Source organism: Egretta garzetta, unplaced genomic scaffold (assembly GCF_000687185.1).
Source record: "Egretta garzetta isolate BGI_Z169 unplaced genomic scaffold, ASM68718v1 scaffold108, whole genome shotgun sequence".
Taxonomy (NCBI): Eukaryota; Metazoa; Chordata; class Aves; order Pelecaniformes; family Ardeidae; genus Egretta; species Egretta garzetta.
Window position 1 is genome coordinate 7,923,383 of NW_009260614.1, and position 27,472 is coordinate 7,950,854.

A 27,472-nucleotide genomic window follows, 5' to 3' on the forward strand; every position below is an offset into this window, starting at 1 on the left:
GTAGGGAAACACAGAGCGTTTGAGCGTGTCCAAGGTAGCCCTGAGGTTGACAAGGAGGTGTCAAGAGCAGGATCTGAGCGTCGGGACAAGGAAAGGTGCAGCCACCGGCCCATGCTACATGAAATGAGGCAGAGCTCCTCCTGCAAAAGGAATGAGGGGAGCGGCAGCGACACTGCACAGGGGCCTTGGGGCAGGATCCGTGCCACAACGCGCCCACCTCGGGGCGACCGTACCGCTGGGTCTACAGCACGTCATCTCGTGATGATGACATGACCTGCAACGTGGAGCAGAGGATTGAAAACAGCGCGGTGAGCCCCGCGCCTGACTCACTGCAGCCCGGGAGCCCGCGCGTCCCCGGCGCGTCGTGATCTTGCATGAGGAGCCTGAAAAACAACATTTTTTTTTTTTTTTTTTTTTTTTTTCTAAAAAACCCAAAACCAGACACCCTCCTCCAAATCTGGAGTTACTCAGCCTGACTCACACCAAGGCTCTCCTGGCACTGCCGGCAGAGCCTGCACGTACCTGGAGTGGGCTGCGCAGGCTGTGCCGGTGATACCCACCGCACCGCACACCTGGAGCCGCAGCCCTTCCCCCAGTGCCTGCGATGCGAGTTTGCTGCAGCCAAGCTAATTATTTTCAGCTTCGAACTTCAACCATTTTTGGTGAATCCCCGAATAAAAAAAAAAAAAAAAATGGAGACTACAATTTTTTTTTTTAAATGGGAAAAGTATTTCTTTCATTCTCCCATAACACAAATCCAGCAAACATGAAAAACATGAACCCAAACCAAAGCTCAGACATCACATCTGGGGAGAGACCAAGCATGGAAAATTTTAATCCAAAGGTTAATGTTTGGGAAGCTCCGAGTGTGTGAAAAGAGGGGTTAGATGGGTGCTGCTCCGTGGCTCGAACAGTTGTTGCCGCCAAGTGGCGGCTTTCAAACGGTGCCTGCCTGCCCCAGCCCAGGCACTCAGGGTCAGAAGCTAAAATAGAAAACAACTGAAATCACTGCAAGCAAACAAACAGTCAGATCAGATGCTGGAAAAGCCAAGCAAGGAAGGAGCCAGCAGTATAAAACACAGCTTGAGCCCTATGACTGGAAACAGCCTCCTGACTCGTCCCGGGTGAATCGCACCAAACCACATGGCAGTGGTGGCCCTCCCAAGCTCTCCTGTGCCACCTCTGTGGCTTCAGGATCACTTGACCCCATGCCGCTCCTGTCCCAACTGTAACCTCCATCTCCTTTGCTCACTTGCTCTGCAGGATCACGCTCCAGTGGTTATCACATCTTGGTTTTTTTTTTCCCCACCCTGCAGCCTGAACCTTCACCCTTCTCACCCAGAACAACCATCTTCTGGCCAAGCACAGAGCACCCTGCTCTTCACCTTCACCCCGGCCGCAGCCGATACCCCTCCCCGTACCTGCCCGGAGCAGCGCGTCTCTGCTGCTCTCCTGCTCGCTCCTGCCCCGCAACCTGAGCTGCTGGGCTCCCGCACCCTCACTCCCGCTGCAGGTCTGCCCTCTGAGCTCTTCGTGCCCCTGTTTCCCCCACATCCTGCCTCCAAAATGCCTTTGTCTTCATCTTCTGCATTAGATTATGCCCTTTCCAGACTGCTCCTTCCAGACACTAGAAATCTCTCGCCCCCCAGCTATAAGAGAATAGCATCCTAATTGCCTTTGTTAGGGACGGGGCCACGCTTGTAAAATTGCCACGTCTGCTTGCAGGGCTGTATCAGCAATAACAATAGCTTAAAAGCTACAGGAGTTGTAACATCGAGTCCTCCCACGCTTAACTAAACACAAAGAGAAGGGACCATATGTCTGCAAAGGCAGCCATGTCAGGTGGGTCGGAGCCCGGTTCCTCAGGCTCCCCGGGGGTGGGAAGGGAAGGCACGGCACCAGCAGGCGTGAGAGCATCCGGCAGAGCAGCACCGCTCGCTGCGGCTTATTTACAGCATCTAGAGGGACGCCGGACAGGATGCTTCCTGGGATCAGCCAGGGCAGAGCTGCTCCCTAAGGTAGCAGAGACAGGCTTCAAAGAGCTGCAGCATCCCTGCCCGCATCCTGGGCTCTTCTCCCAAGGGCACACTTGCCAGGAGAAGAGATGGGCTGCTTCTCCCACCGCACAGCCAGCAGCCTCCCCTCACTGCCCGCCGTGCTTTGCCTGGCCTGGGAGCAGCCGGCCCTGCTGCATCTGCCCACCCAGCGGTGCTCGGAAGGAGCAGAAAGCCAGAGTCTCTCCCAGACACAAGGAGACAAAGCAAGCTCCATCCTGGGCTAAGACAGACCATTTTGCATCAGTGGAGAGGTCCACTCACGCCAGTGTACCTGGGTCGCTATGGCTGGCGGCCACTGCCACCTCCTGCAGGTCTCCAGGGTGCTGCTCAGCAAGCCCAGTAGTTCCTTCCCAGACAAGGGCTTCCCGGAGCCATGGGAAGGTTTGATTTTCAGTCCATTGCTGAGGGATGCAACAGAAAACGACTGTGTTCTGCTGCAGAGGGAGGAGGAGAGTGACATCTCCCAGATAGCTGAGATGTCACACGTTGCTCTCCCCAGGATGGTGGTGCTGACCAGAGAAGCATGGTAAGGAGGAGAGTTTGGATGGATGATGGGGTTCAGCTCCAAAGATGCTAATTTTAAATGGGCACCAAGCTGCTCGAGGTGTCAGACACAACCAGGCTGCTGGGGGACACACAGACGCTGGCCAGAGAAGGGGAAAGGGGAAATTTCTCAGTTGTTAGCAGAGAATCTCTGCAAAAGGTGGGAAAAACATAAAGTAGTGCACAAAAATGTAAATGGTCATTTAACAAACCATTGGACAACCCAGCTCTGTTTTTGTGCATATAGCGCCTTGCTTGGCTGAGGCAGGGCCCAAAAAACCAGGCACCTCTCATGTAGCTCCCCCACCACGCTCCTCTCTCTGCGAGAAGAAACCTAAATCTGCTCACAACTAACTGCAGAAGCACAGAGATAAAGACAACAAAAGTGAGGTCGAGAGAAACACTAGGAATCTCTGCAGACGCTAAATATTTCTCTAAGCTTAGCCCAGAAAAAGGGCTCTGCAAAGAAAACATGCAAAGCACCTCTGTCCGGGCTGGGGAAGGGGCTGCAGGGGAAGGGGCAATGGGAATGACGATGCCGAGGGAAGACCCCGAGGAGGAGCTGAAGGGAAATCGTGGCAGGGCTCACCTGCAAAGGCAGGGGAAGCGTGTGATGAGAAACACGAGCAGAACTGGCTGGCAAAGACAGGGCTCAGGACCCAGCTCCCTTGGGGTTCGTGCTCACGGAAGCGTGTGCTAGCACGCTCAGAGGAGTCCCAACAAAGGACATGCAGGCGTGCTCCAGCTGCCCATGGACCATAGCTCCTGCTCTGCGCTCTTCAGCCCTCCAGCCAAGGGGGAAAATGTAATCAGAGCAATTTCTATTAGCAAGAATATAAAGACTTGGAACCTCTGGGCTGTCTCTTGACAACTAATTAATTACCAGGTAGCATCCCCTTGAAGCTGCCAACACAGCACGCACAAGTTCCAGCATGATTTAGGGAGAGAGATGAACTTTACAATAAACTCTAGAATTTTACTTCATCTCCCGCCACCATCTGAGATCCTGGGGGAACAGGAAGGGGTGGCAAGAGGCAAACGCTGAAGCCATCTGGGATCATCATTAACTCATTCACTCATGGCCTCTGAAACAAAACGCCGACTGCGCTGTGAGCAGCAGCTTCGAGCCAGATGAGAGCTCCTCGTATTCTCATTTTCTTAAATGCTCTTCTGCCAGTTTCTGTGATAGGGTGCCCACCCCCTTGCAGCCCCCTTGCCTGTCCCCCAAGGCTTTGGCCATCAGGGCAGCCAGTCCTTGCAACTACTAAGAGCAGAAACTGTATTTCAAATGGCTTTAGGTGATATACTCCTCACTAACAGCAACGAAAAGGAGTGAGTGAAGAACTATGTCAAGGAAGCAGAGACAAGAAAAGGAAAAGGACAAGAGGAGACAGAGTGACTGCTGCTGACATAGCTTTTATGGGAAAACACAGAAAAACCCACAGTGGCAGAAGGTGCTGTATCTTAACCCCAGGGACCAAGAGGCCCGGGCTCAAGCTTATTGACCTGGATGCTGTGGCTGTGCAGTGCCATGCCCGGCTGGTCCCTTGCCTTTGAACACGTCCCACTTCTCACTGTCCTCAACAGAGCATCCCTTTCCCGTTGATTAGCTGCTATGATGGGACTGGTGCATCAGGGCAGTCACAGAGCTATGCGGTGTGCCCCCCCACAGCAACCACACCGTGCTGGAGGACAGGAGTCTCCCTGTTTCAGACAACCGAGCGTTGCTGCCATAAGCCTCTCCTCTCCTCACCTCTCCAAGCCTGGGACTAAGGGACCAAAACCTCAGACCAGCCCAGGATTGTTCCCAGAAGGAGGCCGCAAAAGGGCAAAAGCCATCTGGGCTGCAGAGGTCACCAAAGACAGCAGCTGACACCGTTAACCACTGCAACTGACAGCTTTGTCCGGACGTCTCACACAAAAAAAGAGATAACGACAAACTACGTTGAAGATCAGGACATGTGACCTGTTGGAGAGCGCTGGGCTTGGGCAGCCAGACCAGATGATGATTAAATGCAAGCCCTGTGGCAGCACCATGAGGTCTGCACTGAAGACAATGCATGAACTGTGGGGACATCTGGGGACGGTCATCCCAACAGTGTGAGGTTTCTCAGGCTCCAGAGACCTGGGGAGCTGTTCAGCTTGGCACATGTGAACCAAACTACAGAGTACACCAGGGAACATCTCAGAGGGCTGGTTTTGTCTGCACTCAAGGTGGTATGAGATTAACCATCAGCATCATCCTGAACAGCACGTGGGGACAGTGCTAAGTTTGAGGACTGCCTCGAGGAAACATTTTACATGTGATAACTCTCCCACCTCACCACTTGAGACAACCCTGGAAGCCAACTTGTCCAGGTGGGCAGCTTTTGGGACCAGAATCCTCTGTCTCCCTGCTCCAGGCCACAGCTCTACTGGTGGCCGTGGATTTCTTCCTCAGACACCAAGGACAGCCACAGGTCATTTTGCTCAGGTGCAAATGTTCCAGGCTAAGCCAAAAGCATTTCTTTATCTTTTTTAGACTTACTTGATGTAAGTCCAAAAACTGAGATGACATCAAAGAGCCCATTGAGTAGATCCCCTCCAGAAACACACAGGGACTTTACCTCGTTAGTACAAACACAGTTCCCCTGCAGACTTCCTGGGAACAGCTGAAGCAGCACCACACTTCAAAAACCAGCCTGCACATCACAGGGGTGGGGAGGAGCTCAGTTCTGGCCCAGAATTGTTGACAGCCATTTCAAAGCCCAGGCAGGATCACACACAAAAATTGTCACAGCCCTGGGGGGACACAAGATTATCTGTGTCCCCAGGAGATGGGCTGTACAGGCAGGGCAGGAGCTATCACACAAAGCCGTCAAAGAGGGCATGCAGTCTGATTTAAAGGAGAGAAAGAAGATTTAGATGATGGAGCAATTTACCCCTCCTGGAACTGGTCAGCGGTTGTTTCCATCAGCTACAAAGAGGGATGTCCTTTCAGGATTTCAACTTGTGCTGAAAGAGTCCATCTTCTTCTGAGGGATGGCAACTGCCAGCAGTTCTGTCCCTGCTGCAGTCCCCAGCTTGGGTCTGAGGTCACTTCCAGAAGGACAGAGGAGACCTCCAAGAGGCCAGGCTCAGCCATGGCATAGAGTGACAACCAGGAGATACGCTGCTTCCTGGAAGAACTAGAACTGATGTGCAAATAATGAGAGAAAAATGTGGGGCGAGGGAGGGTTAAGGCGAGATTAGTCGGGGGCACACTCTGGGAGATACACAATGTTAAGTATGAGGGCAAAGGAAATGAAAACTGGAAACTCAAACATAGTCAAGAATCCAATCCCAGCCTGGGCAGGAAGTTTACACTCTGCTTCTAAATATACATGTTTTTAAATCAACAAGCTTTCTTGTTCCTCAGCTCTACTGTACAACTCTACAGGAGAACTAACCGGATAAAGGCACTGCCAAGCTCTGCCTGGCGAGGCTTGCTGTCCCCAACAAGTGACAAGGTACAGGGATGGAAACCCTTGCCATGCCTCAGAGCAGGGAAGGAGGCGGGATCCCAAAGCAGCTCTGGAAAAGCAGGATTCCTGGCTCCAAGCACCCTGCTCAGCACATCGGCGCCCAGTCCCGTGCAGACAGACTCTCCTGCGGTCTCCGAGTGCCATGCCTGCAGACCACGAGAAGGAGAGGAAGTGATAACCTGTGAGCATGAGTCAGATGTGGTGCCTCTTTCCTTCCTGCTCTCCGGCCACTGCATTAATGCTCAGCAGTCGGGTAGTCACATATTTTTTTAATTTGATATAATTATCTCCTAGAAATTACTGTACACAGCCTCTTGGGATCTAAAGCAATTAAGTGAAGATAAATTTCTTTCATGGAGCAAGCTGTCAAAGGATGAAGCAATTTCATTCCCCATTTGAAGTGGAAGCTTTGGGTCATGCATGGTTTATTTGAAACAATGCCATCACCTAAAGCTGCTGATCTTATCTGTCTCTCTCTGTCTCTCCATTTCAAACTGCTGAAGATGTGCAGCGTGGCACTGCCTGAAGTGATGACATCTGGCACCAGGCCAGCTACAGAAACAAGCTGCTCCTCCCCGAGCCTGAGTGCAAGAGGCCAAGCATTCCTATTAAAAAGGGGGAAACCGAGGTGAAATCTGGGAAGAGCTGAAAAGTGGGAATCCTGCCCAAGGGAACAGGAGAGCCACGAGCTACAGGAGGAACGAGGTGCCTGCAGGAAAGGGCGGCATTGCCCAAGACAGGACGAGAGCACGTAGTGCATCTCTGAGGGGTAACAGCCTACCAGGCTTCCTCTTCATCACCAGACTGCCCCAAAGCCATTCTCTCCTGTCCTCACATTTCACGTCAAGATGTTGCATTTTAGACAAAACCCCACATAAAACATAAAATAACTCACCTAAAGAAACCATTCTCCAAAGCGGTGGTTTGTATCCTGAAAAGGGGTTAAGAGATGGCCAGAGATGCTGTGGGGCAAACAGTGGCCACGAGGACTCTGCTATCTCCCCAGGTTAAGCACTGAAGATGCTTGGATACTCCCAGGGGAGGAAGGCACGCTCCACACCCTGTGGGACACAGGCATCAGCCAAGCCAAGCTTTGTGCCCTTAAGCAACCTAAATGTGCCACGCTGCCAGTGGAACAACTTTTACCTAACTTTAGGGAGCAAAAAGGCAGAGGACATCAAGAAGAACAAGTATGAATGGATCCCGAAGCCCTCCTGCGTATTGCTGACAGCAAACCAATCCCACTCGTGCCACAAAAAGCCAACACACCCCCAGAGCACGCCGTGGGCAGGGACGCAGAGAGCAGCAGCTGCTCACATAGAGTCAGAGAGTCATTTAGGTTGGAAAAAACCCTTAAGATCATCGAGTCCAACCATAAATTTAACACTGCCAAGTCCACCAGTAAACCATGCCCTCAAGTGCCACATCTACATGTTTCTGTCGTCTCATCCGGATCGCTGACGCAACCTTCAGAAATGCCGCCCTGGGCGTTCAGTCTCTAAAGCACCCAAGCGCTACGTGAGACTTGCACTGACACAGAATTGTGCAGGTAATGGCCTGGAAATCAGGCTCCAAATTTCCTGCACCGATGGCCAGTTACTTCATGGGAGATGGTTCCCTGGTGCAGAGGTCAGCAGCACACCATGACTTGCTGGTACCTTCGAAGCTGCGAGCCCCTTGCTGTCCTCAGCCAGCATTTCCACCTTTTTGCCCACTTCTGTTTAGCAGCTGCTCTGTCTACACACTTGCAATGATATAATCATCTGTACAGGTATTCGCTCCCATTCCCACCTAGCCAAATCCATCCACACAACTCCCTTCCAGTCTACATTGATTTATCTTTATAACCCCAGCATTTCCCATGTGATTAAACCTCTTGTACATTTAGCCAGCACTACGTACTTCCAAAACATGAGATGTTCCTCCATGCTGATACCTGGAGGATCTTGCCTTTCCCACATCAGGGCAGTCACTAGCGAGCAACTCTCAAATCACAGGGAAGTCGGTGAGGATGCTCGTGCCCAAAAGAAGGTCGAAGCTGCAGTTGTGAGAACAGGGAACAGCTGAGCAAATTCAGCTCCCATGGACCGGAACGATGAGAGCATTCCATCCATCAGGTTTCTGAAAAGCTCAGATCAGTGTTGATCAAATCTTTGTTCATCAGGGCAGATGCTGAACTAAAAAAGATACTGCTACTAGAGGGAGCTAACAATATAAGCTGGCAATGGGTACAAGTTCAAGAAGCATCTGGATGACTTAAGAGGGCAAGGACAGTCTTCAAAAGTGACTTCAGCACCAGCAGTGTGGTATGTCACTGGCAGGTGGTAGGTTTAAAAAATGGACGTCGGCAGCCGTGTCCCTGACGCACGTTGGAAGCGCTGCTCCATGGCCGCTTCTGCACGGGAAACATCAAGTGTGGACCAGGTATCAGGTGAACTGACCCAGCATTAGAAAGACGTAGCAAACTCCATCTTCTTCTGTCTAGAGACGTAAATCTCTTTCCTTCAGTAACAAAGGATGCTATAATAAACATTACATCATTTATGCTTAAGGTGAATATGGAACCAAAATGTAAATCTGTTCTGTTGCTCACAAACCAAGCAGACCAGGCAGGCAATAACTTCTCCGACCTCAGAAAATACCTTTCTCTTCATACTAAGAATCTGTGTTTATACATGGATCTACCTATCCTGAGTACAGTGAAGTCTGGGGAAAGTTTAAAAAAAATAATCAAGACAAGAACTAGAAATATATACTATTTTTGTCTCTTATAAATGAGTATTTGCTACATGGTGGGGAAAATGCTTTATGTAAAATACTGGTATGCAAAATGTTATGGCAAATTTTGTTAATTGAAATAAATGATGGGGTTTACCATAAGTTTAAGTAAATATATGCAAACATGTTATGGGGAAAAATGTGATTAAATTATCTGGATTAAATAGCCACCATTTGTAGTGTCCCACCACAGACACGGTTAGACCAGCAGCATTAATGTTGCTCATGCAAGGCCTATGTTTGGGAAGAATTTTAACGCTTCCCAGTGAACCTTCACTTAGTACCCCCTCGTCTTCCTAAGGGACGCGGGTGGCCTGGGGCTGAGGCACTGGCCTGAAATCCTGGGTATCAGGGGTTTGTTCTCATCCTGAAGCTAAGGCTTCCTGTGGGACCTGGGTCAGTCCCTCAGCCTCGCATACCTCTGTTGCCAATCTCTAACAAGGAAATTGTTTTTCCTTCTGTCATAACGTGTTGTGGAGATACGTTCATTAATGCCTGGGAAGTGCTTTGACTTCAATGACGGCGAGAAAAGAAAACAATAAATAAGACTACGCTGGTGTCTTCTCTTTCTGATTTGGGATGCGACAGCATGAGGACACTGAGGGTTACAGCTCCAGCCTGCCGCAGGAGCTGGGCTCTTCATCCTCGCCCAGACTCAGCCCAGCGCCGGCAGATGCCGCTTCGGCATCCACAAAAACAACGTGAGGTCCGGCTGGGAGCAGAAACGTGGGGAGCAGACTCCAAGCTCAATGACAGAGGTCACCTTCCGTCTCCCGTAGAGACAGAGTAGATCCCCATCTGTTATTTGGGCTGACCACTCCCTGCATTCCACCCAGTCCACTTCTCTGGCAAGCTTCCCAGGATGTGGATCTTTCTTATTCAGGACAACAATGAGGAGTGATTAATTGGGTCTTTTTTCAGGTTTCCTGAGGTCCTTCCAATAGCTGCGTTGGTGGATACCATAGCCGTCGTTGTCTTCAGCAGGGATGTTTCAAGCATTTCACTTGGTCAAAGACAAAATATAAGCAGTGCTGTGAAACAGGGTCACCCCTGAAGCTAAGGAAGGGTCAGAGATGAAGACTCAGACCCAGGACTGAGTTTAGCACCAGAGCGTGGAGTCTGAGCAGTGGCAGTGGATCCAGCAGGCAAAGCATGAGGCAGAGAGGCAACCCCGAGTCCCAGGGCCCTCCTGTGTGATCAGAAGCGCCACATTAAGTCTTGAGCACCACAAAGATTGTCTGAGGTGAGGCCATGCTTCATGCCCAGGGACCGTCTCGGCCAGCCAGAACAGCCTTTTCCATTTCCTCAAGGTTTCTCTGGGTAGCAATAAGAGATGGCTCATTGGGAGGGGATCCAGCGTTAATGGTGTTTTAATGAGGCCTTTCAATATACTTACAGACTAATCAGCAAATTCCACGAGGTCTGGACTCTAATATGTCATTCTGAGTACACTAAAGTCATGGTGAGTACCGGTTATAGCCAGAGCTGTGCACTATCTGGGCCTGACGCCCTGCCAAGACGTGGCAGGTTTCATGCCATTAGGGTGCTGGTGTGGCAGAAGCGAGGCCATTACCTGCTGAAAAACCCCAAGGGAAACGAAGGGTGCATGCAGCGTACGCCGAGAAGGTGCTGCACAGGAGATTTCATGGTTTGGCTCTTCTTTCGTAGGTCACTCCACTGATGCTGACTCTGGGAACATGCAATCAGTGAGTTTCTTGAATAGGACATTTCCCGTTTCCCAAGAGTCCGTGCCGAACCTCTGGAGGCAGCTTTTAGGACAAAAGGCCTAAACACAAATAAGTTTTCCGTCCCATTACATAAGCCTGGCCTGACGATGACAGAAGCGAAGATGTTCGACAACAAGTGTCATCTGATCCACACGAAAAGATCCAACGCTGCCTGAAACCAGGCATGGGACAAGGCTGATTTATCCTGTCAGTCTGTGCCTTGAGCTGATGATCACATCGCACTTCCAGAAAACACTTTAAAAGAGCCTTTTGCTGACACCGGAGCCAAACTGTGCAGCGCTGGCTGAGGAACCACACACGTGCTGGTACATGTGCACGGCTCACACCCAGGCTGCCTGATTCACTTGGAGCCGATGCAGTGGCTAAAGCACCCTGTCCAAGAGGAGCCTGAAGGAGAGGCAGAGGTAGATCCAAGGCTGGGGAAAGGCAGGGCAGGAAGGGATGGAAACGTCACGAGCCGCTTGAGCAAATTCCCCATGTCTTCCCCACGCACTGGGTTGTTGCTCGCTCCCTCCAGATGCCAGGAAGGAGGCATCTCAGGGGTAGGGAAGGTTGTTTCCACCAACTGCTGGTTCTTCCCTTCTCGCTTCCCCCCCAAGAGATGGGGCTGCCTGGAAGGCAGCACCTCGTACTTCCCTGCAAGCCGCGTCCAGACCACAAAGCCACTCTCACGCTCGCTAACAGGCACATTAAGAGAACATGTGTAACTGGATCTTAACACGTTGGCAGGTGGTTCCTCACCTCGTAGCGAGACTGCAGCGCTCACATACCAGCTCTCAGCTTCAGGACGGAGGCAAAGCAGCAGGACCCCAGCTCTGCAGAGGAAGGATTCGTTCCCTCCTTGTTGTCATGCCTGCCTGGCCAGGGTTATGGGATCTGTTAATGCTTGGCTGTGGCAAAGTAGCTGCACAGCTTTGAACTCCTGCTGCCTTCAGCACTGTGTCTGCAGCTCGATGGCACGGCTGTGCGTCATCAGGCAGTGTTGTCCTCAGCCTGAGCACTCTGCATGGACATGGGGACGTGAAAAGCTAGTATGCCCCAGAGACTGCAGTGCACAGGATACGGAGTGGATTAAAATCTGATCAACAGAGGTCTTAAAATGTCAGCGTAAACAGGAGGGCAGTCCTGGCGGGGCCGCAGGGAAGCTTGCTTGGGCTTATGCTGCTTAACAATAGGCTCAGTGACCTGGACAAAGAAAACCTTTACTGATAAAGCCTGCAGATTAGACACCGTCTCCTACCCTCCCGATCTTCGAAGAGAGCAATTCACCAACAGACAAAAAATTCAAAATTGCTCAGTCGCCTACTCACGAACAAACACCATGCTGTTTAATACAGCTAAATTCAAAGTTGTCCCTCCAGGAGCAAGGTTGCCGGATGCTGGTAGCGTCTGGTGGGTATGGAAAAGAGCAGCAGAGCAGGGTGGCCACCTCCTTACAAGCTGGTGTAGCAGCTCACAGAGCAACACATCGAGCCTGGACAGCCACAGCTCAGAATAGCCATGAGAATGGCTCAGGGGATCCAAACCATGCCCAAGAGACCATGTCTCACACTCCATCTGTTCAGCTTATGGAAAAAAGATGGGAATGGGGGGAGTTGGGACACATTTATGTATCGGGGTCAGAGCAGCAATGGAGGACTTCCCAACTTACAGCAAAATTCAATTAGTGGAAATTGAAACAAAACAAATTTAGCCCGGAAATAACGCACGCGTTTAACAGCGATTTAAATTGGCTCCTGCAACAATTTGCTAAAGATCCCGATGGGTTCTCAGCCTTTTGAAACCAAGGCTGAGCGCTTTCTACAAGAGACCTGCTCTTGTTCCCTTGGAAATTTCCCTGTGGTTTCCTGTGGGAGAAGAGACCAGAGGAGATGGCCACTGCTCCCCTGGCTTGCCAGCATCTGGGGCTCTCCCGGGCTGGATTCCCCACTTCCAGGGCTGACGCACACCACCGTGGGCTCCTCTTTGAAGAGGAGGTTTCTGACCCATACATTCTTCCCAGAAGCTCCCCAACGTTCAAAGCACCTTGCTGACAGACAGGCAGGTGTGCCTGTGACAGTGGCCACCTCCCCAAACCCAGCACGGCGGGGGAGAGCGGCCCCCCAAACAGAGCCCTAGGCAAGGCACGGGGGAGTACTCCAAGCCCAGCTGTGACATTTCCTTTCACCTATACCTGTACAGCTGTTTCCTACAGGGCTGCAGCCTCAAGTGAGAGGTGTGAGGCTTCTGTAGGTGCTTGGGAACAAGATGGAACAGAAACGCTTCACACCTGGCCCCAAAATTACAGCACGCTGGAAGGTGGCCAACATAAACTGGCAGAGTACCAGTTGCAATGGACATCAATTAAGAAGCCTGTCATCCTCAGACTGCGGGGTTTTCTTTTTGCGATCTGCATCGCTCCTTAAGCCTTCAGCAGCACCAGCGCTGGAGTTTTCCAGATGGGATCATTTCCCTCAGATTCCACTCGCTAGATTTATTGCGGCTTTTTTTTTTTTTAAACCCACCCCCCCTTTTAAGAGCCTGAACTATTATTCCACATTGCGGATTTCTCCAGGGCTGTATTCAGTGTCCTCGTGCAGCGCTAGTGCTTGTTTGCCATGAGTTCCCTTCACCCTCAGCTGGAGAAACGCAGTCTTAAGAATATGCACAAAACTCCCTTCGCTTAAAGAGTGATTAAAAACCAAGACCAAACGATAAATGAACAGATACCTCTCTGGAAAATGCCCCGCACAGCCCTAGGAGAGCACCAGTCACTGAGAGCACTCATGCCCATTTCTATGAAGGTACGGTTAAAACAGCACAACAGACACCAGCATACCTTCCTCTGCCACCCAGACCTGGGGACGCGGACTTGGCTTGTCACCTCCCACTGTGCTAATGGCACCTGGCAAGAGCAGAGGGAGGCTCCCGTGGCATCCACGCAGTCCCTGGCACTTGTGGTTCAAGGAAATGCCAAGGATGGACGAGGAGTTCAAAGCAGGTGATATTCTGTGTGCTACCTTCATGGTGGCATAAAATCCAGCCTCTCCTCCATCACCCAATGACATCATCTTCCAACATGGCCCATAATTTAGCCTAATTGCCTTTTACAATCCAAAGGCACCACATGAAAGGGAAGGTCGAGGCTGGGATGGAGTTCAGATACTGGTCAGAAAATGTAAACATTTCTAACTCTGCTGCCTCGGGGCTGCCAGCTCCTGCCAAGTCCCCGCTCCGAGCAGGGCTGCCTGTGTCAGGGATCTTTCACTGCTTGTTTGGAAACCGAGGCAGGCAGGAATGGAAGGAGTTTTTCAAGGATGACTCCTCCTTGGACTGTCCTACTTGGGGCTCCGATCTCTGCTCACAGTTTCCCTTTTCCTCTCTGGACCAAACTCCAAGCTGGAAGCTCTCGCTCTCATGGGCTGAGTGCATTTGCCTGCCAGCTGGAGGGAGATGCTCCAAGGCTATGGAATGGGAATATGGAAAGGATGCTGAGAAAACAGTTACATTTGCTCACTGGGGTTTTCTCTCTGCTTACAAAGAGTTTGTGCTCTCAGAGTCCCGGTCTTACTAACCTTCCTCTGACGCCTTGCAAGAATTCCTCCCAAAATCATTGTGGTATGGCCACTCAAACGTGGATTTCATCCCCAGCATCCCAGGAGTCATTAGGTCTCAGAAAGGACAAAATATCTGGTGTTTAGAGGCGTGACAGAGCCCGGTTACTGCAACAGCTATTCCTCCTGGGCTTTTAAACCTGGGGCTCCCTTTCTAAGAAGCATCAGACGTGACTACACATTGCCAAGAGGTATGTGCAAGTCTTAGGAAGACCAAAATACCATAAATAAGTGAACCACAAGACAGGACTAATTTTAGCCCAAGCCTGAATAATAATTAGCTCCTGAACAGCCAATTCAAAGGCTACTACTAGCTCTGCAAATCCAGAGCATGTTGGGTCAACTAGAGAGAGGGTCAAATTTGGACAGGCCACCTGGGCTGGACAGTAGAGAGGAAATAGATTCATGCTTTTTCAGGAGAACAAAGCTTGGGGTTTAGGCTATCTGCACTGACAGGTGAGTAGTGCAAATAGCAAAAAGCAAGTACTTGTGAAACAAGAACAGGACCAAGTGTGGAAAGGTAACTGGCCACCCTGGAGCTGGAAGAGCCACGCAGTACCCAGTTAGTAGGTCTGGGGCAGTAAAATATTGCTAGTTATTTTCCAGAGCCTTGCATTTTTGGGCTTTCATTTGCCTGGTGAGGTGAGGCAGGGTTGAGACTAGCTGAGTGGTGAGTATCTGAGACAGTCCACTCCACACATGAGCATGCACATGAGGGGAAAAAAAAAAGTGCCTTTCTGTTTCAGAGGAGGGAACCACAGTGACTAGCCCTATAAGCATATGAATTAATCATGCACCGTCTGGTTTTAATCCACACACTGCTGATCCTGCGTCTCACTGTATTGTTATCAGGGGAAGGAGTATTTCTCCTCAATCTTATTCACCAGCCAAAAGCCTGAAAATGCAAAAAACACATTTGTGAAGTGCCTTCCCAAGGACCCTGGGCCCCGGACCTGGTGAGCTGGGGCTGCTGCCTTTTTATTGGCATTTAAAAACCTTTTATTAAAGTGTGTCAGGGCTGGGGGAGGAGAGAGAGGCTCAGGTTTCAGGACCCCCCATGCAGAGAGGTTTATTGTGGGAAGGGACATTAACACTTTCTCCTCCACGTCTCCCTGGCTGGGGCATGTGGCAGAGCATGTGCTGGAGGCACAGGCTTGGGCGATGCTCATGTTGAGCCTGTGCAGAGCTTGTAGGGATGCGGGCAATCGGTGATGCCATGTGCCTACATAGAGGAGAAGGAGCTCCCTGCTCTGCTCCATGCCGGGTGATCTGCAGCCCTCTTCCAGCCTTGCCACCAGCTCCATGGGGCCACTGCAGAGGAGGATGCTCCCGAGACAACAGGGTTCAGTGAGAGCAGAGGAAACCGGGATGTACCCCAGGTTCCCAGGGCTGCACAAGAAGAGACCCACGCACAGCTCAGATGCACCATCGCTCGGACTTGCTTTAACCTCAAACACGACCCAAGTGTTTTTCATTACAAGTCCCCCACAGCAGCGCCACATGCCGCCTGATAAATCCACATTTGTTACCTTCCTTCTTTCCACACCTTAACTCGGCCGTGCTGCTGTTCCCTGCTCTTGCCTTGGGTACAAGGCTGGGTGAGCGAGGTCCTGGCAGCGTCATCTTCGGCTGCAAACGCTGCAGACACAGTCTGACAGCTCAGGCACCAGGCTGCATAGTTTGCTGTTGACTGGTACGTTCGATGGTGTTCCATCACACAAGCTGCAATGGATATTTGCCCAACATACGCCCAGGAAAACATCACCAAGTTATGTTCACCCTGGAGCCAGCTTTTGTTGGTTACAGCTTCAATGACAGTGCAAGAGACGATGGGAAGCTCTAAGTGTCACACTGGCTCCAACAGGAATCCGAATGCACAGCTTCATGGCAACAAATGGAGTCAGAACATTTTCACTCAAAATAAGAGCCAGGCCAAATGTTCAAAAACTTGCTGAGAAACTCTGGCTGAATACTGCACTCCATCTGCTAAACGGGACGTAGAGAACAAAAAGAAGTGGGAAGCAGTTTGTTTGTCCTATATAGCTTACAAAACAACCATCCTCTTGGTGGAGCCAATAACCTAACACCATTTTAAGCCCAATAGTCTCCTGTCCTGCCTTTCAACAAATTCCTTTCCTCCAAAATTTTACAAATTCATTAAAAAACTATGGTGGCAAAAGTGTGGGGTAAGGAGTTGAAGCATCAGCAAGCAAGGTTAGATATTATCCTTGCAGTGAAAAGCCAACAGCCTCTTCCTAGCCATGCAAGTGATAGCAAGGGTAGCACAGCGAGCCTTCCAGAGCCACTCTGGCATACCAGAACCCTCCTCCCAGCCCACAAGACATTCACAGGGAGCCATAGAAAGAGCAGTACATTTTCTTTGTCTCTCCAGCAAAGCACTGTCAGGAACTTGGGCTGAAAACTGGGCCAAGACTGAGAACACAAGAGAAAGACATTGGGTGCAGAAACCTAACTCCTGCTAAACAGCAAAGAAAAATCAGTACGGGAAAGACAGTTCTCACTGCACAGAAAACCCATTTCTCACCTGCTCGCAGCTCAGTCAGTCGGCAACCAGCAAGGAGCACACAAACGGGAAAGTTCCGGCAAGGCAGCTGGATGTGGTACGTGGCAGACAGAGCTGCTCCGCTGCAGCGCCTGCTGCCATCACCCGACTGAGGCTCAGGGATACAGACCCCCCTCGGGCCACCGTGCTCAGCATGGACACAGCACCCTTCCACTGCAAACAGCCCAGAGCTGCGTCTGCTGAGGAGTCAGATTCATCTGGGCTCCGCACACTAAAAGGAGGGTGGGGAGCAGACAGTGGACAGGGGACCTGCACCAAAGGGTCCCCCGGTTAAACTGGACAGGGGGCTTCTTTGCAGGGAAGCGCCTTTTTGTATCTTGCTCACAGTCATTTGTGAAAGAGATATGGGTTCATGCCCCTCAGGCGTACCTTCCCAGCTTGGCCTGCACTGCCTTCTCCTACACCACACTTCTGGAGAGTCAAATAATTCACTCCATTGATACTCCAGAAGGAGCAGATTTGTGGAACAAGGCAGTCATTTGACTGTAATGACGCAGCTGCCACTCCAGTCCCTTTCTACAGCTTTACCGAATCACAGAAAATGGGGTAGGAGCATCCAAGAGGTCACTTTGCCTCCTTTTCCAAGGCAGTTCACCTCCGCCCAAGTTGTATCGGAGAGAGCCACCCAGCCTGCTTTTAAAAATCTCCAAGGCTGAAGAGATTCTGCAGAATCGCTAAGGAGGCTGCTTTCAAGTGCTTAACTACCCAAAGGTATGAAGCCTTTCCTAAAGTCTAGTCTTAACCTATTTTGCTGCAATTTATGCCCATTCCTTCCTGTGCTTTTCAGCACAGAGCTAGAGGACAGCTTGTTCTCCGCAACAGCTCACTACATTTTCCCTGAATTTCCTCTAGACTAAAAAGCCCCAGCTCTTCCAGCCCCTTCTTGGAAGTCAGGCTTTTGAGATCTCTGCTCTCCCTGGTCTTCCCTTAACCCTCTTGGGTGTCCTCTGCAAAGTGAATACGCACATCTGCTGTTTCACCAGCCTGACCATTAACGAAAACACAGGTTGAGGAGAGACCTTGCAGAACCCATTGCTTCTGCTCAGTGTGTCCAGGGTAGCGCCGGTACCAGTGGGTTCCTCTGGCTGCCTCCATGTGATGTGTTTGGTGCGTAAGGCAGAGACCAGAAGACGACACAAAAACAACTGGCACACAACAGGGCCTCAGACTTGCGCAAACACGAGCAAACACCCCAGCCTGCTGGGTGGAATCACGGTCAGCTACTTTTAAACCAAACAAGACCCACAGAGGCAGGAAAAAAAAGAAAAAAAAAAAAAAAGAAGAAAGGGGGGACGGACACAGACAGGCCTGGCTCCTTCTCTCAGGGATCTGTGTTGCTTCTTGCAGGGCCGAGCAGGTACCACCGTGCCTGATAATCCCGGATGCTTGGGTGGCTGCTGCTGCGCTGCTGAAGGGCACCAACTCCCGCCAGTGGCATTGTACAGTTTGTTTATAAAGCACCAGAACTAAAGGGAGCCAGGACAGTGAGGAAACGCAGCTCGGAAGCTCCGGTGTAGTTACAGGACCAAGACACATCTCTTCTTTTACACACGTGAGCGCAAGTGCCTGGCAGGGCAGGTAGATGGCACTCCAAATAAACCGGTGTGTGGTTAGAAGAGGCAGGGTTCAGGGAATATACCAACCCTCTCCCATAAGTTACGGGGCAGGCTGCACAGCCACCTTACCTGCCTGCTGGGGGCTCTGGTTTGTGGCTGCTGGGGAAAGACTCCCTGTGCAGAGAGTGGGGCACTGGGACTGTCCCCATCAGAAACCCCGTGAAGCCCGAACGCACGCTGGGCAAACAGGCTACCTTAGGGCAGCAATGACAACCACATGCTTGTTATTTTAACCCCTTCAAATAAAGCCTTGGAAATCTGTTTTTTCCACAGTGACTTCCTAGACTAAGGTGCTTCCCCAGACTGGGAGAGCCTTCAGTTTTACTGGGACCTTGCACTCCTCTGCTGCTGGCAGTGCTGTGAGCACAGGCCGGGCAGACAGAGAAGTGAAACAGAAATTCACACCTCTTGGGTCCCTCTGTGACAAAGGTCCTAAATTTCTCACTGTCATTTCAGGAAAATGTCATGAAGAAGTGGCACATGGGAAGGCACATTGCCACCGTCACATGCAGGCTCTCCACAGAAACCAGCCCCTTCATCTCCACTTCTCCTCTTGTAGCACCAACCGCTCGGGGAGGCAACGCCGCAGCTTCCCAGATGAGCAGCGTTTCTGGTGCTGCGATTCTGCCTCCAAGCAGGAAACTGTTGAGAGCCACTCTTATCCTGCCGTGCCTCCAAGGGCGTGCAAAACAAATGCCATTGTGCCTCTTCCATCCCCCATCAGGTTCAGACACGTTATCCAAGTGCAGCCCCCAGGTCCCTTCTGGCCAGGTGGTGGCAGAGAGCAGACCCAAAACCCCACATCAACAAGGGAACTGATTTCATTATTCTAAAAACAAACAGCCAAAGGAAAGTTCAGGCTAGAATGGGCTCCTAGAGCAAAGAAAGGAAAATAGAGAGCGGGCAGTGGGGAATGCTTCATATTCCTAAAAGCCTTTTGTACGTTAACACATGGTGTCTGCTTCTCTCTAGTCACCTATTTATCACTCTCCTCTTTAGAGAAGGAAAAAAGTCCTGGCTGCCTTCCTAAGGCAGAGTTTTGTGGCCGGGGGGAGGGGGAGGGTGCTTTAAGCATGATGCAAACCATTTGGAGTGCACTGAGAGCACTGCCAACACAAGCTGCACTATTTAAACAAGTGAGGAAATGATCGTATATACAACATGCCAGCGAGCACACACACACCAGAGGAAGTCGAGAGGGGTTTTCATGACACAGAGCTGGATGTCAGCGGCTGAAAGGTCGATATTTTCCCTTAACACCCTTCTCAATGACTTAATCGTGTTCCGTTTGCACAGAAAACTTCCCAAGAATAAAAGTCTGGAGGAATCGAGGGGGGATGTTTGGCCTACTGCTGACCTTGTCCGAGGTCCTCTCCACGTAGCAGGGCTCCTGGGGGGCGACCAGCAGGGGAACGAAGCCCGAGAGCAGCCGATCCTCTTCCAGGCTAAGCAGGGCAAGGTCGTCATCTGGGTCCTTGTACAAGGGCACCTCCGACTGATTCACTGTGGTCAGTATGTTACAGAAGTCAGCCAGCGTCGCCCACACATCTACTGAGACCCTGGGAGAACGAGGAGAGACGTGAGCAATTCGGGGCTGGAATGCGTTGGGAGTTGCCTGCAATGCTGCAGCGAATACCAGAGAGGTGAGGCGAGGCGAGGCACGCCACCCTGCGCCGCTGCTAACCTACCCCACCGGGAGGGCTCCAGGCGCAGCTGCGCTGGCACCGGACCCAGGAGGGCTTGTAACCCTCTCCCGCAAGCGCTGACACCGACCGTCCCGTCCCCCTGGATGGAGGACGGCTCCCAGGATCTCGTCCTTCCCGCTGCTCTGCCCACCTCTGCCCGCTCCCGAGCTGGCACATGCACAGGAAGCAGCTTCCCCGTGCAGCACCGGCAGGAACCCAGCTCATTCCAGATGGAAGAAAAGCCACTTATTACTCAATTTCAAAGCCTGCTGGGAGGACAGACCGATCCCCCGCACTGCTGCCGGGGCAAAAGCGGCACCTGGGGGGCTCCAACCCAGCCCAGGGCACCCCCTCCGTCACCCGGCTGTTATCTGCTGCAACCACGTGCTGCAGCCATGCGCTAAAGCACAGAGATTTTTTTAGTTAAACCCCAACCATGGGAGGTTGAGCCATGTTTTGCTTCTGGCCATGGTTTCAACACTTGCGAGTGACCTGCAAAGCTGCCTCTGTGGTGTCTCACCTTCCCGGAGCAGCAGTGATGTGCGGGGAGCCGGGTGTGAACACAAGGCCACCAGCAGCCCTGGACCACTCTCTGTGCATCCCCATCACACATGCCCGTTGCTGAGCACACCGTGGGGAGTGCCCAGCACCTCAGAGAGGGCCAGTACAGGGGAAGCAGGCAATAAGCACAGAAGCACTGCAGCCGACCAGTACTGCATTTCTTCCTCTTGTTTCTAAAAGCGCTCAGATACGGATTTTTTAGTGCGTAAACTGGGACAAAAGCAGGGAATAGGGGAAACTGGGACCGATCTGCTTCTGGTGGCAGTAAGGCGGTCTGCTCCTTCACCCCACGCCTCTGGGGCACCAAAAAGCGCAGAGCAGCCAGCATCACTGGGGGTGCAGCAGTGACCAGCGCAGCCCGAGGCAGCCCAGGGCTGGAGAGAGGCCCCCTGCTCTTTGAACTGCTCCAGGTGGACAGAGTCTGCACTCGGTTATTTACGGGAATCAATGTACCAGGAAAGCACACTGAAATGAAACATCTTGTTTTCAAGAGCGTCCTGGGAGCCAGGCAGAATGAGGAGCCATTAATCAAAGCCCGGCACGTAATCAGCACACATGTAACGCAGAGTCGCCCACGTCCCTAAGCCAGCCCCAGCCCGCACACTGCAGAGGAGAAGAGGTCCTTCAAAGCCCTCTGCGCACAGACACCAGGAGCTGGGTTCATTCACAAAGCTCCATCGCTTGGCTCAGCCAGGTCTGGCTGTCAGAAATGTTTAAATATGGAAAAAAATAAACAGTTGCAACACGTTTTTCGGAGGGATCTGTCCGAGGCCCTTTGTGATGTAATGGGAAACGCTGCGTTTGTGCTACCAGCTGGAAAATAAACAGAGCTGCGAGGGTTAAAAGGAACTGAACTTTCCACGACCCCTATCTGCAAAAGAAGAAAATAATAAGAGGAATGATCCACTGCCCCACAGCCCTGATAGTTTATCCTCCGGCCCAGGCTGCAGAGACAAGCACCGGATGTGATAGGGCTGCTCTGGGCCACCTCCAAGGCGAGCTCTGCCCATGGGAGATGCACAGGGCTTGGGAGGCTCAGCCCTCCCCCAGTGCCCTGCTGGCAACTGGGCTGGGCTGCCTGAGTCCGGTCACATAGCACTGGTGGGGCCCCGCCAGCGCAGGCTGCGACGAGGGCTTGGCTTGGAGGAAGGAGGTGCAGAGGCTGCAGGCATCAGCGGGGGAGAGGAACAGGGAGTGTGGCTGCAACTGCTGGGGAACGAGCGCGCTGGGGTGTTGGGGACAGGCACCGATGCAGAGGACGTTCCCAGGGAGCTGAGACAGCCAGGTGCATGGGGCCAGGGTGGAGAAGAAGGGAAAGAAATGCATTGCAGAGAGCTCGCCTGTATTCCCCAAGAAACAGAGCTGCAGGCAGGGGATGGAGATAAGCAGCGAGGGAGGGGAGGAGGGAGGCAGAGAGCAGTGGTAGGATGCTGGGCAGGACTGGGATGCACAGCAGGGCAGGGGTGGTAGCGGGGTGAAGTAGCAGCACAGATGAAGTACAGGGAGCCACCTCCCTCCACGGGGCTTGGCACTCCGTGTCAGAAAAATGCCACGTGAACAGCCACCAAGCCGACGCTGCTAACGCCCTTGCAGCCACCCAGCCCAGCAGTCCCCTCTCCTCTCCCCCCGTGGCTGCCTGCCCCCAGCCCTTCTCACCACCCCCTGAGCATGAGAGCAGTCCCTGTCACTTTATCCCCTTCATCCTCAGCTCCCTGCAGCTTTGCAGTGCCTTGCCACATCTGTCATTTGTACTGGATGTGTTAGGTTTCCAACCTGGGCTTCCTTCAGTCAAACCACAGACTATGCTGGCTCCCTGGGTAGCAAGATCTCGCTGCAATGCAACCCCGAGCAGCTCTGCGGCAGCAGCCGGCAGCTGGGCAGCACCCTCACACATGCAGCACCCTGCAGAGCCTTCAAAAAGCCAACAAAGAAGAAGGTGTTGGCGTTTCTGCTCTGGTTTTCTCCTGTGACACAGAGGTAGCACTGCAGAGAGCGGGTCTGACAATTTTCTGTCTTCCCCTCGGGTGCAGCTCCTCCTCCGCAGTGCATCTCCCAGCACCAGCACCACCAAGATCATTTACCGGCTGCCACCCACTGGCAAAGCCAGCGAGGGCTAACAGCTCATGCCAACACTGTACGGCCCCGTGGATCTCCTGCTGGGACGTGCGCTCGCCCTCGAAGGTCGCACAACACTCCGGAGCCCTGTCAGGCACCTTCTCCCCACTGCTGCTTCCCAGGATGACGCTGCGGCCACCTCCAGGCGTTTCTGGCTCATGTCACCCAACAGCGCTGTGGTGCCAGAGCCTCTCTGCAAAGCCAAGGCAGGCCCAGGTGCCTCAAAGCGCTGTGTACGCACAGTGCCACAGCTTGGGGGTCCCTCTGCGGAGGGAGGCCCCGAATTACTGACACCGAGCCCAGGCACACGGCTCCCAGGTAGAGGGATGAGGCTCCCAGAGCTTTTAACCGAGGAAGCGAGAAGGGGGTTAGCGCGAGGTCTTTCCTCAGAACGGGGGTTCATTCACTTCCCTACAGACACATTTACATTTGCTTATTCCACTAGGACAGGAAAAAAAAATAAGAGTTAATTTCTTTTTTATTGCCTCAGGATTCCAGGTTTAATGTAGCTGTCAGTGTGAGCGCAGCCCAGCTGCATGCCGACAGGACGCAGCCCGGCCAGGCGACGGTGAGAGCCCCGCACAAGTGCGCAGCCCAGCCCGCGGGCTGGAGCGTGGCCCCGGAGCAGAGCGCGGCTCCAGTGACACCGGGTCTGCGTGGGGATGGATCCTGGCAACGACGGATGCCCATGATGGGCATTCATCACCGTGAGGTAAAAGGCACGCACCGAAGCGTGGGGAGAGCAGAGGGTGCCGGGGTGAGCCTGATGCTCGCCGAATCCCTGCCGGCTACGGTGCTGCGCAGCGCTCCGGCGTGAGCCACCATCTTCACCGGGGGTGCGGGCTGCCTGGTGATTAATATCAAGCACAATGACCCCATGTTACAGGCCTGCGGGGGCCTGTGGAGGTGGCCATTTCCTGTGTAATACCAGCTTGTTTAAACACTAACATTCAAACTCCACAGCTGCAGAACAAACCCGGAAAGCGCGGCGCAGAAGAAGCCCTGCATTGTGTTCCCTAGCCGCCAAGAGCCGCGCTGCCGTGCAGATGGCAAACACCTCGGGCTAGCATGCTCCCGGGGCTGGGCAACGTGCACCCAGCAGCTCCTGGTGCGAGGCGGCACCAGCGCACACCCCAGCTCCTGCACCCGGCATACAAGTGCCCCACATCCGCCTCCCGCGTTTCCTCTCTCCCAGCTCAGGGGAAGCCAAATTAAAAGCAGCTCCTCTACAAGGAACAAAAAGGGTTGGCAGTGGGAGCTCTTCCCAAAAGGCGTTCACCAACCTTGCCCTGGACTCAGACGCAGTTGCCCAGAGCGGGGACGAGGTGGTCACAGCCCCTCTGCCCATGGCACCAATGGTTTCCCCCACTCTGCCCTGCATGCGGTCCCTTTGGCCAGCTGGGCATCCATAAACCCATTCCTCTCCCAGGAACCTGCCTTTGGAGTTAGAGGGATGCTCTCCTCCCCGGGAGAGGTGCAGTCTCCTCCCAGCCAGCCTCTGCTTCGCCACAGCCCCCTTCTCCATGGAGACTTTTGGCTTCTGCTTCCCTCGACTTTACCTTCATTCTCAGCCAGGTTTACACTACCGAGACACCTCTGAATCCTCGCTTTGATGTCTCGATAGGGAAACTCTGGTGGCCAGCATTACTAACTAAGGCTGAGATCTGCAGAAGGGATTTTCCATTTAGTCTCCAGCAAACTCCAGCAAGGTCTTGGCACCCCCGTCCAAGACTCTGTCCATCTCTCCCAGTGGGAGCTGCCATCTCAGTGACACTTCTCTGCAAGAGCGATGTGATGAGAGCGATCTGGCAGATCTCTCTGGGAAGGTAAGCTCTAGAATGTGCTCAGAGCTTTTGGATTTAATTTAATACTTGGTTTAAATTAACCATTTTTAAATGTTTGCAGACAGTCTCCACAAACTGAGAGGCCCTTCGCTCCAGCGTGGAAGGAGCGCAGATTCGCCAGGGTCAGCCCCGCGGCAGTTTGTCTGTCTAGCCAGTGTCTTGCGCTTCGTTTAGCAACAGATTCATTGCAGCAACAAAGTAGAGCAAGGAGAAGCTTTGCTCTCCTGTGCCCAGCCCTCTTCACCCACCTCAGCTCTTCAGCCACATGTCCCAAAAGGAGATGGATTCACTTGAACGACAGCAGCCTCCTTGGAGATCTGCCTTTCACCCCATCTGCTGCTAATATCTCTGCCTTTGGAAATCCACCCTGCTCCCCTCTCCCCCAGCTTCCCTGCTTTTACCCCCCAGCCTCTGCAAATTACTCCTGGGGACAGTCGGTCTGAAAGGCGCCGCTCCAACCCAGCTGCACGGCAATGCAACCGCTTTAAACGACCGCCTGCTCAGAGCTCAACACAATGTTTGCCATAAAACACGCAGATATAAATTCATTTTAAGGTACAGAAGTAACTGTTGCTTGCTTCTAGAAGACCTGGGAACACCTGGGTCCAGACACACAGGACACCGCTGCTCTGAAGCAGAGATGTCCATGGTCAAGTTTAGCTCCTATCCTGGAAACACCCGAGAGAAGAGCCATGGAAAACTCGCTGAGCCCCTCTCCCCAAACAGGCAGAGGGGAATGATACCCCCTGCCTCTCAGATACACACAGCAGCCCCAAGAGAAGGATCTAGGCAGCCTGTCACCCCTCTATGGCCCTCTGGCCTGAAAACATGTCCCAGCGCACCCCCTGAGCCACGGTGACCGTGCCGGTATGGCTAAGAGCCAGACGGATGGGCCTGAGCAAGGAGGTGGATTTGGGGAAAGGTGTAGCTTCTCATTCAGGATGAATTCAGGACCACTGAGCCCCCAGCTAGGGAGAGGATGCCTGCCAGGAGCTGGGGTTCATTCCCAAGCTCCTGCCAAGAAGAGGACCCTGAAGACACAGCCTCCCAAGCTCCGCAGAGCCCACTCCTGCGTGGCTCGCAGCCACGCACCGGGTTTCGGCAGCGCTCGCCCCTCACCCCTTTCCCTCTGCCTCTGTCCAAGGGGGAAAGCAGCGAGCTGAGGAATTTGGTGTGGGGTTTTTTTTTCTTTTTTTCTTTTTTTGTTTTATTGTAAGGACTCAAATCCAGCAGTGTGATAAATGCATCCGAGCTACAATTAGGAAGATATATAGCATCAGAACGCGAAGGTCTGGGCAGCGTGGTGAAACGCGGGCTCTCCAGAGCCCCAGCTATGTTTCCCATTATGTAACCCTGGTCATGGGCAGACAGCCAGACTCCAAATGAAAAAGAGACTCTGGCTTGGCACCGTTTCTATTTTCCTATCCTCATTCGGGGTCAGCGCAGTGTCATACAGCTGCAGAGAAAGCTCCGGGGATTAAACCTGGGAAAGACTCCAAGACCAGGACCCGGGTTCAAGTACCAGCTGAAAGCAATAAACCAACTGCCACAGCTGGGCTGAGTTTAGACGTTCTCAAAGTCCCCCCAGCTCTCTCCCTTACTAAGAACGAGCCATCGTGAACATGGCGAACGCAGCGTGAGCGGAGGCCTCGGGACGTATAGCCCCGGCAGCCTGGGCCCTAGGCTCTGGCGGAGTCTTGACAAGCTGCCCCGCTGGCCCCGAGCCCAGGCCGTCATTCTGGCAGCGGCGCTGGCCCCGGACGAGCTGCGCTTTGATGCAAGCTCTGGGCCAGGCCTTTGCTCCTAGGAGGCTGCCAGGTGGGTACGGGGCCTGCTTTTTCCAGAAGCTTTAGCACATTCATGGCATCCTCACAGGGTGCTTCAGGGTTTTTTTACTGTCCCTTTCCTGTACCCACACCACCACGACAGGCAATGGAGGCGATGGCTGCAGAGCACTGGGAGGTAGCTTCAGGGTGTTCAACCAGCTTCCCCACTGGCACCAGTGGGGAACTGGCAGCACGTCCCACTGCCGTGAGGCAGAGAGCACGTGTGAAACGGCACAGGTCCCTTAGTTCTGCAACTTGGCATCTGTGCTTGCTCCTCACATGCTCTCCCCGCTCCTGAGCTTACCCTGCCCATAAACCTTGGCTTACTCCAACACGCCTGCTGCTCTGACCCATGTTTTACTTCTAAATTTCTTTGAAGCTGTTCCTATCTAAACCCCCGGACTCGGTGACTCTACCTGGTTACTGAATAGCCCCAGGCCTGACAGCAGGCTTGTGTCAATACAGAGCTGAAACACTAACCCAGTGCTCCCCTTTTTCTCTGCCACCCCTAGGGAAAACATCGCAAGTCCCTGGTCATACCCAAGAGCGGAGCCAGTTCCCTGCTACTCATCACTACCCGCACCTCTAGGGAAGCTCGGCTGCTGCTGTCCCAGAGTCCCGGACCACCAGCACCCGGCTGCGCGATGCTGGGTCAATACAAGAGGTCTGGGCGGAAAGAGCAGCTTGCCTCCTTGCCGTGGATAAGACAGATGCTCCTCGTGAACCAAAAAGCACCAGGGTGGAGGAGCTGGGAGCCAACATGAGGCAGGCTGCCCATGCCCCAGGGGAAGGGCCCGGATGGGAAAAGACAGGCTGCTCCATGGGGAGGGCAAGGTGAGGAAGCGGTCGGGCCTCTGCTACAAGATGAAGACCCTCGAGCAGACCAGGACCTTGCAGAGTAGAGACCCCCAACCCACGCCCACTGCTCCCCAAAGAGCGCCGCGCCATGGGGTGGGCTGCCACCTCTGCCTTCTCCTGCCTCGACGGGCCAGTGCGAGCCCGCACCTGCTCCGGCAGGC

At 52.9% G+C, this 27,472-nt stretch overlaps 1 protein-coding gene across 1 annotated transcript in view; it reads right to left on the bottom strand.

Annotated features, from left to right (window-relative positions):
- Window positions 1–27,472, bottom strand: part of SMG6 (SMG6 nonsense mediated mRNA decay factor) — a 126,100-nt gene that overhangs the window by 31,181 nt on the left and 67,447 nt on the right. The window contains 1 exon segment of the mRNA XM_009645160.2: window positions 19,780–19,981. Coding sequence (XP_009643455.2) covers window positions 19,780–19,981 — 202 coding nt within the window.